We start from the raw sequence: 13,829 nt of genomic DNA, 5'->3' as shown, positions 1-13,829 counted from the left end.
CCCCCTGTGGCTTCTGTTCTGCAGGACGGGATCGTGGTGGGCGCGGTCGGAGCGTACGACTGGAACGGGGCGGTGCTGAAGGAAACGCGACAGGGGAAGCTCATCCCGCCCAAAGAGTCCTACGCACAGGAGTTCCCCGAGGAGCTGAAGAACCACGGGGCCTACCTGGGTGAGTGAGAGCGGGACACTTTAAAGGCCTTTTACCAGACTCTTCCATCGAGGACTTGTGAAGTTCAGATAGTCGTGGCCCAAACTCATTCTGCACCGTAAACAAATGCACTTTTTAGCATCACAAACCTGCACTGGGGAAAACGGACTCGACCGTGATTAAACCTTAGTTTGAAAATGGGGAAAGATCAGATAAAGGGCCTTTCATCATTGAAAACCCGGCAGCACTCGCTGGTTCTCGGGCCAGGACACAGTTGGAAAGTCTGGATCTCCTCATCAGACTTCAACAACTAAAGTGGTGGAAAATAATTAAGTCAGAAGTAAAGCACATGTGAAAAGTGCAGAGTGAGGTGCTTTTATTCTGCTTAAAGGAACTCTCTCACCGGCCGGGAGACCAGAGTGGATCCTCATGAGGCGAGGCTGGTTCAGAGCTGGTTAGAGAACAGCCCAATGCTTCAATAACACATTTATCTATTTCTTTATTGAAGAAGATTCCAGGACCACCGTACATCACACTGTAAAAGTACCCGACTAAAAACAAGGAAAAAAATCTTAAAACAAGAGATTTTGTCTTGTTTTAAGGAAAAAATTCTGCCAATGGGGTCAGAATTTTTTTCTTGCTAAGAATTTCTAGAATATTTTTCTCATCATAAAACAAGAAAGAAACACTAAATTTAAGCAAATAAAGCTAGAATTAAGCAAAATGTCCTCTGAAAATGGAATAATTTAAGGAAAACTTTCTTATTTAGTGAAAAATTGTTGGTATTTTATTTAAATGTTGATTTAAGTAAAATCTTCTAAATTACTCACATTTTTGAGCAAAATGTTGTTAATAAATACTAATATTTAAGGAAAGTATTGCCCGGAGACCCGTCTCCATGATGTGGAGCCAGGCTGATGGTCAGAATCACCTGCTGGAGGATTCACCTGTTGTACATGTTTTTAGTGGTAGACACGGGGAGAACATGCTCCACACAGAAAGGCCCCGTCCTGGTGGGAATCGAACCCGGGACCTTCGAGCTGTGAAGCTGAGGCTCTAACCGCTGTGCCACCGAGCCCCCACTTTAAAGAATGGAATGTTTTATCTCTCTGTGAGAAGCAGTTCTTACTTTAAGAGCTGTTGATCTGAGTTTTTATTAAAAAAAGAAAAAATATTCTTTGTCTAAAACTGAAGAAGATTCAAAAAGTTTTTCTTTCTTGTTACAAGAAAAATCATCATGTTTTTAGCAAATTTATCTGAACAAGAAATGGCCAGATTTTATTTCCTAAAATCAGATTTTTTTTCTCAAGAAAACTTTGCTCCACAAAACATTATTACTTTTTAGGGAAAAAATAAGAACTTATTATATTATATTATTTAAAGAAAGACATTTTTTACTTGCTTAGAATCCACTTTTTGCAGGGTAATTAACTAGATCAGTATAAACATCTCAGTTTGAGCACAATAATCCACATTGTAGCTGTTCTGACTGGTTAAGAAGTTGTTGTGCATTTGTCCCAGATTATTTCACTTGTTCTGAGATGTTTCTGACTCGTTTCGATACATTTCGTCCTTATTTCAGGTCATTTTCTTTGCCAATGGGGAAAGAAAATTGGTCTTTTCTCATTGGCAATTTTACTTTCTTATTTCAAGCGAGATTTACCCTAGAACTGGTCTGAAATGTCCTCAAACAAGCAAAGTAAACTCGGTCCGATCAGGAAAAGTGTCTGTATGAGTGAAAACCGCTCAAAACAAGAAACATTTCCTCAATTCAACTCATTTAAGCCAATGCTTGATATTCACTTGTTTCATGTCACACATCCTTCAGGTTCTTTCTCTGTCTTCAGGCTACACTGTGACCTCTGTGGTGTCGGCGAAAAACGGCCGCCTGCTCGTGGCCGGAGCTCCGCGGTTCAACCACACGGGCAAAGTCATCGTCTTCACCCTGAAGAACACGGGGAACACGGTGGAGCTCAGCATCCTGCACGCGCTCAAAGGACAGCAGGTACAGCACAGTGAAGGTCCTTCACACGGCGCAGGTCTTCAGTTTTAAACCTGTGTTCCAGATCGGCTCTTACTACGGCAGTGAGATCGCGCCGCTGGACATGGACGGAGACGGAGTGACCGATAACCTGCTGGTGGCGGCGCCCATGTTCTTCAGCGGAGGCCTGGAGAAAGGAAAGGTCTACATCTACAGAGTCACCGAGCAGGTAACGTCAGCCCCGCCTCTTTTATACGGGTCAGGCCAGGGAGGGAGGAGTCTGAGGGGGCGTGGTGTTAGTCTGAGGGGGCGTGGTGTTAGTCTGAGGGGGCGTGGTGTTAGCCTGAGGGGGCGTGGTGTTAGTCTGAGGGGGCGTGGTGTTAGTCTGAGGGGCGTGGTGTTAGTCTGAGGGGCGTGGTGTTAGTCTGAGGGGGCGTGGTGTTAGTCTGAGGGGGCGTGGTGTTAGTCTGAGGGGGCGTGGTGTTAGTGTGAGGGGGCGTGGTGTTAGTCTGAGGGGGCGTGGTGTTAGTCTGAGGGGGCGTGGTGTTAGTCTGAGGGGGCGTGGTGTTAGTGTGAGGGGGCGTGGTGTTAGTCTGAGGGGGCGTGGTGTTAGTCTGAGGGGGCGTGGTGTTAGTCTGAGGGGGCGTGGTGTTAGTCTGAGGGGGCGTGGTGTTAGTCTGAGAGGGCGTGGTGTTAGTCTGAGGGGGCGTGGTGTTAGTCTGAGGGGGCGTGGTGTTAGTCTGAGGGGGCGTGGTGTTAGTCTGAGGGGGCGTGGTGTTAGTCTGAGGGGGCGTGGTGTTAGTCTGAGGGGGCGTGGTGTTAGTCTGAGGGGGCGTGGTGTTAGTCTGAGGGGGCGTGGTGTTAGTCTGAGGGGGCGTGGTGTTAGTCTGAGGGGGCGTGGTGTTAGTCTGAGGGGGCGTGGTGTTAGTCTGAGGGGGCGTGGTGTTAGTCTGAGGGGCGTGGTGTTAGTCTGAGGGGGCGTGGTGTTAGTCTGAGGGGGCGTGGTGTTAGTCTGAGGGGCGTGGTGTTAGTCTGAGGGCGTGGTGTTAGTCTGAGGGGCGTGGTGTTAGTCTGAGGGGCGTGGTGTTAGTCTGAGGGGGCGTGGTGTTAGTCTGAGGGGGCGTGGTGTTAGTCTGAGGGGCGTGGTGTTAGTCTGAGGGGGCGTGGTGTTAGTCTGAGAGGGCGTGGTGTTAGTCTGAGGGGGCGTGGTGTTAGTCTGAGGGGGCGTGGTGTCAGTCTGAGGGGGCGTGGTGTCAGTCTGAGGGGGCGTGGTGTTAGTCTGAAGGGGCGTGGTGTTAGTCTGAGGGGGCGTGGTGTTAGTCTGAGGGGCGTGGTGTTAGTCTGAGGGGGCGTGGTTAGTCTGAGGGGCGTGGTGTTAGTCTGAGGGGGCGTGGTGTTAGTCTGAGGGGGTGTGGTGTTAGTCTGAGGGGGCGTGGTGTTAGTCTGAGGGGCGTGGTGTTAGTCTGAGGGGGCGTGGTGTTAGTCTGAGGGGGCGTGGTGTTAGTCTGAGGGGGCGTGGTGTTAGTCTGAGGGGGCGTGGTGTTAGTCTGAGGGGGCGTGGTGTTAGTCTGAGGGGGCGTGGTGTTAGTGTGAGAGGGCGTGGTGTTAGTCTGAGGGGGCGTGGTGTTAGTCTGAGGGGGCGTGGTGTTAGTCTGAGGGGGCGTGGTGTTAGTCTGAGGGGGCGTGGTGTTAGTCTGAGAGGGCGTGGTGTTAGTCTGAGGGGGCGTGGTGTTAGTCTGAGGGGGCGTGGTGTTAGTCTGAAGGGGCGTGGTGTTAGTCTGAGGGGGCGTGGTGTTAGTCTGAGGGGCGTGGTGTTAGTCTGAGGGGGCGTGGTTAGTCTGAGGGGCGTGGTGTTAGTCTGAGGGGGCGTGGTTAGTCTGAGGGGCGTGGTGTTAGTCTGAGGGGGCGTGGTGTTAGTCTGAGGGGGCGTGGTGTTAGTCTGAGGGGGCGTGGTGTTAGTCTGAGGGGGCGTGGTGTTAGTCTGAGGGGGCGTGGTGTTAGTCTGAGGGGGCGTGGTGTTAGTCTGAGGGGGCGTGGTGTTAGTCTGAGGGGGTGTGGTGTTAGTCTGAGGGGGCGTGGTGTTAGTCTGAGGGGGCGTGGTGTTAGTCTGAGGGGGCGTGGTGTCAGTCTGAGGGGGCGTGGTGTTAGTCTGAGGGGGCGTGGTTAAAATCGGTCCAAGGACGACTGAGAAACATCCTGTTAAAGTCTTAAATCCAGAACCAGGCTGTTTAAATGCACACGCCATAAAAAGAGATCGAGAACATGCGGTTTTTTTTATCGAAAACTGAGATATTTAGGCATTTGCCTCTTCACAGAACGTTAGTGTCCGTCCAGAGAGGAGAGAGGAGTTAATCAGAAAGGAGAGTTTCATAAAACCTCCGTTATCTCCGTTTGAAGAAAAAAAAATCTGTGATTTTGATCAAAATTAGCCTCTGTTTAGCTTAAATTAGAGGCATGTAGAAATAAACAGTTTTCACCTACAGAGAGCTTAGAGTCTCGTCTTTCAAACGAGCCACAGCATGTGTCCAAAGCTATTACATAGAATACACTGTGGTCCTACAAATACCATGAAAAATAGGCTGGATCGTTGGCACTCCACAGCTAATCCCCAAAACAGCGCGGCCTCAGTTGCCCTCCACACCGTATACTCCAATTTGTGTCCCACCATGAAAGAAACGTGGACACTCCAGTATTTAAAGCTAACCCTAAATGTATCTGAAAGTGTTTGAAGCTACAGTGGGACTGACTCCTGACCCAGAGCAGCTACTATTTCCATCTCCACAGTGACAGGTGTGCACAGTGACGGAGCAGTTAAAATGGCGGTTACATGAACTAATCACCGGCACCTGTTTAAACTCCAGTCTCTCCTGGTCATTTCAAACCCTTTCTCCTCACACCTCCACTGGCTCCTCTGGTTCCTCTCTGACACGACTGAGAACCTTCAGGGATGCAGTTCCCACAGCTCGGCGTCTGCCCGGCTCATTGGAATCACAAATGTGTGTTTTCACTGCATTTAAACAGACGTGGAAAGAGATTTTAGAAAGAGGCCAAACCGCGAGGCAGGTGCAGACACCAGGACAAGTGTGAGGCTTTAAGCACCAGTCGGATGATTAGACTCAGGAAAGAGGCACTTTTCAAACACCGGGTTTGATTGGACTTTTGCAGAGATCGGACTTTGGCAGAAACTGTTGCTGACGGTTCTGTTTCCATGTTCCATTAACGCTTTTTCACAAAAATGAAAAAGCGCCTCAAGCGAGTGGATAGACTTTTTGTGTATATTACGGGTTTTAAATGTGAAATTAGGGGCGGAGTCTCGGGGAGATTGACTCCACCCCTAATGTCTGTACTCCAGCTCATTGCTGGGGTACAGAGGGATGGGAGTAAAGTGGGGAAATGTGCATCACGTGGTTACATGTGTGTGGGCGACGGTGGCGCAGGTGGTAGAGCGGGTCGTCTCATGGTCGTGGGATGGTGGGTTCAAATCCCAGCTCCCGCAAAGGCACACTTTTGTTGTGTCCTTGGGCAAGACACTTCACCCTCCTTGCCTACATTGGTGTTTGCATGAGAGAGTGAATGGGTGACCGGTTCCTTAAGATATGGTTTAAAGAGGGTGGATCCTCCAGTGTCCTGCACACACTGACCCGCTTCATTCACTCAGAACTCTTTCCCATTCGGTGCTTTATTCTGCCACCAAAAATAAAAAATATCTGGCTCAAGAACGACCCCCGAGTTAAAGGGATGTTTCAGGATTTGATTTTTGGCCTCATTTCCTCGTTATCCAGAGTGTTGCTAATTTCTGGAGATATTTTTTTTTTGGTAATTCACGCAGTTCTTATATTTGAAGAGTTTCGTGGTGCTAGGCTAGTGCATTTCTATGGTATCAGCTAGCCTGCATTAAAGACAGTGTGACTATCTCCAGAAATCAGCAACACTCTGGATAACGAGGACATGAGGCCCTGTGTCAAACATCCTGAAACATCCCTTTAAAGCCTCTACTGCACTGCCCCGACGACCCGAGGGGGGCGCTGTGTCTGTGCTACACATTTCTACAAAAAAAGTCTGTTTTATTCCTCTACACCAGGGTCTCCAACCTTTAGGAATTACTTTTACACAATGTGAACATCAGAGAGCTACCTATGTTCAGAAACACTTGACAAACTTAAACCTAAACCTTAAACCTAAACTTTACTATATTGAACCAACTGTTCACAGATTGTGTTCAGAACAAACAGAAAATGCATCTGAAATGTGAGTTATCGAACGTGTAGAGCTGTAGAAAGTCTTTGGCGAGAGACCTGCTCTACACCAGCCATTCCGAGGTGTGGGGCATCGCGGCTCTGATCTAACCTGCCCTGTTGTCTTTTAGTTTGTATCACCTTGAGAATTTATTTTATGTTGAAAATTCTTCCAAAAAAATTCTTTATTGGAACATTTTATTGGAATATTGCTAATTCAAAGTAACATGTGCACAGTTAGAGACTCCTGCAGTTTGGTTTCTTTATATTGGAGTCTATACAACATTAATCACCAGGAATGCTATGAATAAAAACTTAAAAATTATGTGACTTCTTCAAAATGCACAATAAAGTCCATTGATGGAAATAAATAAATCATTTCACCCCCTTTAAGTGATGAGATGACTCTAATCCAGCATCTGAAGCTCTGGAACATCATTAGTGTGAATTAAAGCCACATTTGAGCCTCTCCTTCCCCTCGTGACCCGAACGCTTCCCCATCTGCTTCCAGTTAAACAGCAGCCCCGACACCGGCTCTCGTCAGGCTCTCGTCAGGCTCTCGTCAGGTCGCCCGCGTCCTAAATCAACTCCTGCTCATTTGTCCAAGTGGAAAAACATCTGAGCTCGCGTTACGTCCCACCAGCTGAAATGATATCACAGGAACCCGAGACGCCAAGTGGAGCAATGACACGCACGACTGCCGGAGCTCCAGTCAGAGCCCCAGCCGGAGCTCCAGAGCCTCAGACAGAGCCCCAGCCAGAGCCCCAGAGCCTCAGACAGAGCCCCAGAGCCCCAGAGCTCCAGCCAGAGCCCCAGCCAGAGCTCCAGTCAGAGCCCCAGCCAGAGCTCCAGTCAGAGCTCCAGCCAGAGCTCCAGTCAGAGCCCCAGCCAGAGCTCCAGTCAGAGCTCCAGTCAGAGCCCCAGAGCCCCAGCTAGAGCCCCAGCCAGAGCCCCAGCCAGAGCTCCAGCAAGAGCCCCAGTCAGAGCCCCAGCCAGAGCCCCAGAGCCCCAGCTAGAGCCCCAGCCAGAGCCCCAGAGCTCCAGTCAGAGCCCCAGTCAGAGCCCCAGCCAGAGCCCCAGAGCCCCAGCTAGAGCCCCAGCCAGAGCCCCAGAGCCTCAGAGCCTCAGCCGGAGCCCCAGCCAGAGCCTCAGCCAGAGCCCCAGCCAGAGCTCCAGCAAGAGCCCCAGTCAGAGCCCCAGAGCCCCAGCCAGAGCTCCAGCCAGAGCTCCAGCCAGAGCTCCAGCCAGAGCCTCAGCCAGAGCCCCAGCCAGAGCCCCAGCCAGAGCTCCAGCCAGAGCTCCAGCCAGAGCCTCAGCCAGAGCCCCAGCCAGAGCCCCAGAGCTCCAGTCAGAGCCCCAGAGCCCCAGCCAGAGCTCCAGAGCTCCAGCCAGAGCCCCAGCCAGAGCCCCAGCCAGAGCTCCAGAGCTCCAGCCAGAGCCCCAGCCAGAGCCCCAGCCAGAGCTCCAGAGCCCCAGTCAGAGCCCCAGCCAGAGCTCCAGAGCTCCAGCCAGAGCTCCAGCCAGAGCCCCAGCCAGAGCTCCAGCCAGAGCCCCAGTCAGAGCCCCAGAGCCCCAGAGCTCCAGAGCCCCAGTCAGAGCCCCAGCCAGAGCCCCAGTCAGAGCTCGAGCCAGAGCCCCAGCCAGAGCCCCAGCCAGAGCCCCAGAGCCCCAGTCAGAGCCCCAGAGCTCCAGCCAGAGCTCCAGTCAGAGCTCCAGCCAGAGCTCCAGCCAGAGCCCCAGTCAGAGCTCCAGAGCCCCAGCTGGAGATCCAGAGCTCCAGCCGGCTCCGACACTCCAGAGCCCACAGTTTTCCACTTCTCAGCGTGTGGCCGTTTTCTGTCCGAACTCTGAGCTGCTAAGAATAGAAGTGCCTTTACCGGAGTTTAGTGCCCGTTCTCCATTCGGGAGTTCTTCGAGTGCAGAGCGGCAGCATTAGTGGATTATCTACAGAGAAGCCAAGTCATGTCAGTTTTCTGTTTGGACCCGTCAGATTAAAGATGAGAAGTTTCCTGTAAATAACATGGAGGATTTTCAGAAAACCAACAGATTGTGATGTTTTCCATGTGCTCATTAAGACATCGCTCTGCAGGCCGTCCAGAAAACACAAACACACATCTGTAGTTCAGTCACATCAGGAGACCAGAGGTGCCAGTCACGAGTTTCTGTTTCAGTAATGAGTTTCTAACACATCACTTTTCCCAGATCAGTAAAGTGATATTTCAGGATTTTTCAAATAGGGCCTCATTTCCTTGTTATCCAGAGTGTTTATATACAATTTTTTTAATTCATGCAGTCCTTATATTTGAAGAGTTTAGTGGTGCTAAGCTAGTGCTAGGCTAGTGCTAGGCTAGTGCATGTCTATGGTAACTAGTAGCCTGCATTAAAAGCCTCTTCTAAATCAGTAGTAATGCGGCCGCAGGTAAACAAACTACTGTAGATCCGGTGACCGAGCAGATCACTACAGCTACAACCAGGAGCTGATGCAGCTCAAATATAAATACTTTTATATGCAAAATGGTTATATTTCAAACATTATTCAGTCACACAGACATTTATATGGTTAGTCTGGTGTTATAAGGTGCTCTGTGCTCGGGTCACACTGTTTTAATGCAGGCTACTAGTTACCATAGACATGCACTAGCCTAGCACTAGCATAGCACCACTAAGCTCTTCACATGTGTTTGAAATCACCGACAGTGAAACCAAAGTAAACAAAGTCTTTTCCTCCAGAGTCGTTTCATCCTGGAGGGCTCCCTGGAGATCCACAACGGGGGTCAGAACGCTCGCTTCGGCTCCTCCCTGGCCCCCGTGCCCGACCTGAACGGGGACGGCTTCAACGACCTGGTGGTGGGCGCGCCTTTAGAGGACGACCACAAGGGGGCGGTGTACGTGTTCTTCAGCCAACACAACAGGATCCTGCGCAAATACAAGCAGGTGACACTCAGCAGAATAAAAGGGGGCAGGGAGAGACATTCAGCACGTTGATGGAATCAAGACTGAACGTCAGGGGCTGGGGACCATTTAAAGACAAGAGTTTGGTATTTAAAAAAAGTTAAGGTACTACTTATGTCGACACAATGTGATTCCAAAAACTGTTGTCAAAGTCTTTAACTTTAGTGTCGATGCCTGAGGCTCTGGGACAAACAGTGTCTTTGTTCTTCCAGCTCAAATTAATTATAAAATGAAATAAATAGTCAACATTCTTCCTGTTTTATGAGCCATGTGGTGAGTTTAGAGGATGAAGATCCTCTTTAACCACATGGCTCTCTCGTCTCGTCTCAAAAGGAGACTTTGCTGTGGCCGCTGTTAGTGCTGAACCGTTTTTGTCGATTCCACTACTTTAACGACACCTGCATCATCCAGGACGTCCTAAAAGAACTCAGGCCGCAGCAGCGTCACCTGTGACTGCATATTCTGAGCAGAAAAAGAGAGAAAGGACATGATTCCCTCTGAGCTGCAGAGACAAATCCACATCAGGCCCGTTTCTTTCAGTTTTCTGAACAGAAGCTGCGCTTTTTGATGACAAAGCAAAAGTATTTCACACGTCAAAGATCTTTACACAGAGTGAGCGCTCACTTATCCACAAACAATCTTTAAATCCCCTCACGCTGCCTCTGTGGGTCTGTCCCTGAAGGTAAAGACGTCTGTCCCTGAAGGTAAAGACGTCTGTCCCTGAAGGTAAAGACGTCTGTCCCTGAAGGTAAAGACGTCTGTCCCTAAAGGTAAAGACGTCTGTCCCTGAAGGTAAAGACGTCTGTCCCTAAAGGTAAAGACGTCTGTCCCTGAAGGTAAAGACGTCTGTCCCTAAAGGTAAAGACGTCTGTCCCTGAAGGTAAAGACGTCTGTCCCTGAAGGTAAAGACGTCTGTCCCTGAAGGTAAAGACGTCTGTCCCTAAAGGTAAAGACGTCTGTCCCTAAAGGTAAAGACGTCTGTCCCTGAAGGTAAAGACGTCTGTCCCTAAAGGTAAAGACGTCTGTCCCTGAAGGTAAAGACGTCTGTACCTGAAGGTAAAGACGTCTGTCCCTGAAGGTAAAGACGTCTGTCCCTAAAGGTAAAGACGTCTGTCCCTGAGGTAAAGACGTCTGTCCCTGAAGGTAAAGACGTCTGTCCCTGAAGGTAAAGACGTCTGTCCCTAAAGGTAAAGACGTCTGTCCCTGAAGGTAAAGACGTCTGTCCCTAAAGGTAAAGACGTCTGTCCCTGAAGGTAAAGACGTCTGTCCCTGAAGGTAAAGACGTCTGTCCCTAAAGGTAAAGACGTCTGTCCCTGAAGGTACAGACGTCTGTCCCTGAAGGTAAAGACGTCTGTCCCTGAGGTAAAAAAGTCTTTCCCTGAAGGTAAAGACGTCTTTACCTTCAGGGACAGACGTCTGTCCCTGAAGGTAAAGACGTCTGTCCCTAAAGGTAAAGACGTCTGTCCCTGAAGGTAAAGACGTCTGTCCCTGAAGGTAAAGACGTCTGTCCCTAAAGGTAAAGACGTCTGTCCCTGAAGGTAAAGACGTCTGTCCCTAAAGGTAAAGACGTCTGTCCCTGAAGGTAAAGACGTCTGTCCCTGAAGGTAAAGACGTCTGTCCCTGAGGTAAAAAAGTCTTTCCCTGAAGGTACAGACGTCTGTCCCTGAAGGTACAGACGTCTGTCCCTGAAGGTAAAGACGTCTGTCCCTGAGGTAAAAAAGTCTTTCCCTGAAGGTACAGACGTCTGTCCCTGAGGTAAAGACGTCTGTACCTGAAGGTAAAGACGTCTGTCCCTGAAGGTAAAGACGTCTGTCCCTGAGGTAAAAAAGTCTGTCCCTGAAGGTAAAGACGTCTGTCTCTGAAGGTAAAGACGTCTGTCCCTGAAGGTAAAGACGTCTGTCCCTAAAGGTAAAGACGTCTGTCCCTGAAGGTAAAGACGTCTGTCCCTGAAGGTAAAGACGTCTGTCCCTGAGGTAAAAAAGTCTGTCCCTGAAGGTAAAGACGTCTGTCCCTGAAGGTAAAGACGTCCGTCCCTAAAGGTAAAGACGTCTGTCCCTGAAGGTAAAGACGTCTGTCCCTGAGGTAAAAAAGTCTGTCCCTGAAGGTAAAGACGTCTGTCCCTGAAGGTAAAGACGTCTGTCCCTGAAGGTAAAGACTTCTGTCCCTGAAGGTAAAGACGTCTGTCCCTGAAGGTAAAGACGTCCGTCCCTAAAGGTAAAGACGTCCGTCCCTGAAGGTAAAGACGTCTGTCCCTAAAGGTAAAGACGTCTGTCCCTAAAGGTAAAGACGTCTGTCCCTGAAGGTAAAGACGTCTGTCCCTGAAGGTAAAGACGTCTGTCCCTGAAGGTAAAGACGTCTGTCCCTGAAGGTAAAGACGTCTGTCCCTGAGGTAAAAAAGTCTGTCCCTGAAGGTAAAGACGTCTGTACCTGAAGGTAAAGACGTCTGTCCCTAAAGGTAAAGACGTCTGTCCCTGAAGGTAAAGACGTCCGTCCCTGAAGGTAAAGACGTCTGTCCCTGAAGGTAAAGACGTCTGTCCCTGAAGGTAAAGACGTCTGTCCCTGAAGGTAAAGACGTCTGTACCTGAAGGTAAAGACGTCTGTCCCTAAAGGTAAAGACGTCTGTCCCTGAAGGTAAAGACGTCTGTCCCTGAAGGTAAAGACGTCTGTCCCTGAGGTAAAAAAGTCTGTCCCTGAAGGTAAAGACGTCTGTCCCTGAGGTAAAAAAGTCTGTCCCTGAAGGTAAAGACGTCCGTCCCTGAAGGTAAAGACGTCTGTCCCTGAAGGTAAAGACGTCTGTACCTGAAGGTAAAGACGTCTGTCCCTGAAGGTAAAGACGTCTGTCCCTAAAGGTAAAGACGTCTGTCCCTAAAGGTAAAGACGTCTGTCCCTGAAGGTAAAGACGTCTGTCCCTGAAGGTAAAGACGTCTGTCCCTGAAGGTAAAGACGTCTGTCCCTGAAGGTAAAGACGTCTGTCCCTAAAGGTAAAGACGTCTGTCCCTGAAGGTAAAAAAGTCTGTCCCTGAAGGTAAAGACGTCTGTCCCTAAAGGTAAAGACGTCTGTCCCTAAAGGTAAAAAAGTCTGTCCCTGAAGGTAAAGACGTCTGTCCCTGAAGGTAAAGACGTCTGTCCCTGAAGGTAAAGACGTCTGTCCCTGAAGGTAAAGACGTCTGTCCCTGAAGGTAAAGACGTCTGTCCCTGAAGGTAAAGACGTCTGTCCCTAAAGGTAAAGACTTCTGTCCCTGAAGGTAAAGACGTCTGTCCCTGAAGGTAAAGACGTCTGTCCCTGAAGGTAAAGACGTCTGTCCCTGAAGGTAAAGACGTCTGTCCCTGAAGGTAAAGACGTCTGTCCCTGAAGGTAAAGACGTCTGTCCCTAAAGGTAAAGACGTCTGTACCTGAAGGTAAAGACGTCTGTCCCTGAAGGTAAAGACGTCTGTCCCTGAAGGTAAAGACGTCTGTCCCTGAAGGTACAGACGTCTGTCCCTGAAGGTACAGACGTCTGTCCCTGAAGGTAAAGACGTCTGTCCCTGAAGGTAAAGACGTCTGTCCCTGAGGTAAAAAAGTCTGTCCCTGAAGGTACAGACGTCTGTCCCTAAAGGTAAAGACGTCTGTCCCTGAGGTAAAGACGTCCGTCCCTGAAGGTAAAGACGTCTGTCCCTGAAGGTAAAGACGTCTGTCCCTGAAGGTAAAGACGTCTGTCCCTGAAGGTAAAGACGTCTGTACCTGAAGGTAAAGACGTCTGTCCCTGAAGGTAAAGACGTCTGTCCCTGAAGGTAAAGACGTCTGTACCTGAAGGTAAAGACGTCTGTCCCTAAAGGTAAAGACGTCTGTCCCTGAGGTAAAGACGTCCGTCCCTGAAGGTAAAGACGTCTGTCCCTGAAGGTAAAGACGTCTGTCCCTGAAGGTAAAGACGTCTGTCCCTGAAGGTAAAGACGTCTGTCCCTGAAGGTACAGACGTCTGTCCCTGAAGGTAAAGACGTCTGTCCCTGAAGGTAAAGACGTCTGTCCCTGAGGTAAAAAAGTCTGTCCCTGAAGGTAAAGACGTCTGTCCCTAAAGGTAAAGACGTCTGTCCCTGAGGTAAAGACGTCCGTCCCTGAAGGTAAAGACGTCTGTCCCTGAAGGTAAAGACGTCTGTCCCTGAAGGTAAAGACGTCTGTCCCTGAAGGTAAAGACGTCTGTACCTGAAGGTAAAGACGTCTGTCCCTGAAGGTAAAGACGTCTGTCCCTGAAGGTAAAAAAGTCTGTCCCTGAAGGTAAAGACGTCTGTCCCTGAAGGTAAAGACGTCTGTCCCTGAAGGTAAAGACTTCTGTCCCTGAAGGTAAAGACGTCTGTCCCTGAAGGTACAGACGTCTGTCCCTGAAGGTAAAGACGTCTGTCCCTGAAGGTAAAGACGTCTGTCCCTAAAGGTAAAGACGTTTGTCCCTAAAGGTAAAGACGTCTGTCCCTAAAGGTAAAGACGTCTGTCCCTAAAGGTAAAGACTTCTGTCCCTGAAGGTAAAGACGTCTGTCCCTG

General features: G+C 49.6%; 1 protein-coding gene across 1 annotated transcript in view; it reads left to right on the top strand.

Annotated features, from left to right (window-relative positions):
* itga11a (integrin, alpha 11a) overlaps positions 1 to 13,829 on the top strand; it is a 163,710-nt gene that overhangs the window by 77,196 nt on the left and 72,685 nt on the right. Inside the window, exons 11-14 of the mRNA XM_079554675.1 lie at positions 25 to 169; positions 1,996 to 2,153; positions 2,215 to 2,358; positions 9,095 to 9,298. Of these exons, the coding sequence (XP_079410801.1) occupies positions 25 to 169; positions 1,996 to 2,153; positions 2,215 to 2,358; positions 9,095 to 9,298 (651 nt within the window). The remainder of the gene's footprint in view (positions 1 to 24; positions 170 to 1,995; positions 2,154 to 2,214; positions 2,359 to 9,094; positions 9,299 to 13,829) is intronic.

This window comes from Gobius niger (assembly GCF_951799975.1).
Source record: "Gobius niger genome assembly, chromosome: 4".
NCBI lineage: Eukaryota > Metazoa > Chordata > Actinopteri > Gobiiformes > Gobiidae > Gobius > Gobius niger.
This window is presented reverse-complemented; position numbering and strand designations above follow the sequence as displayed.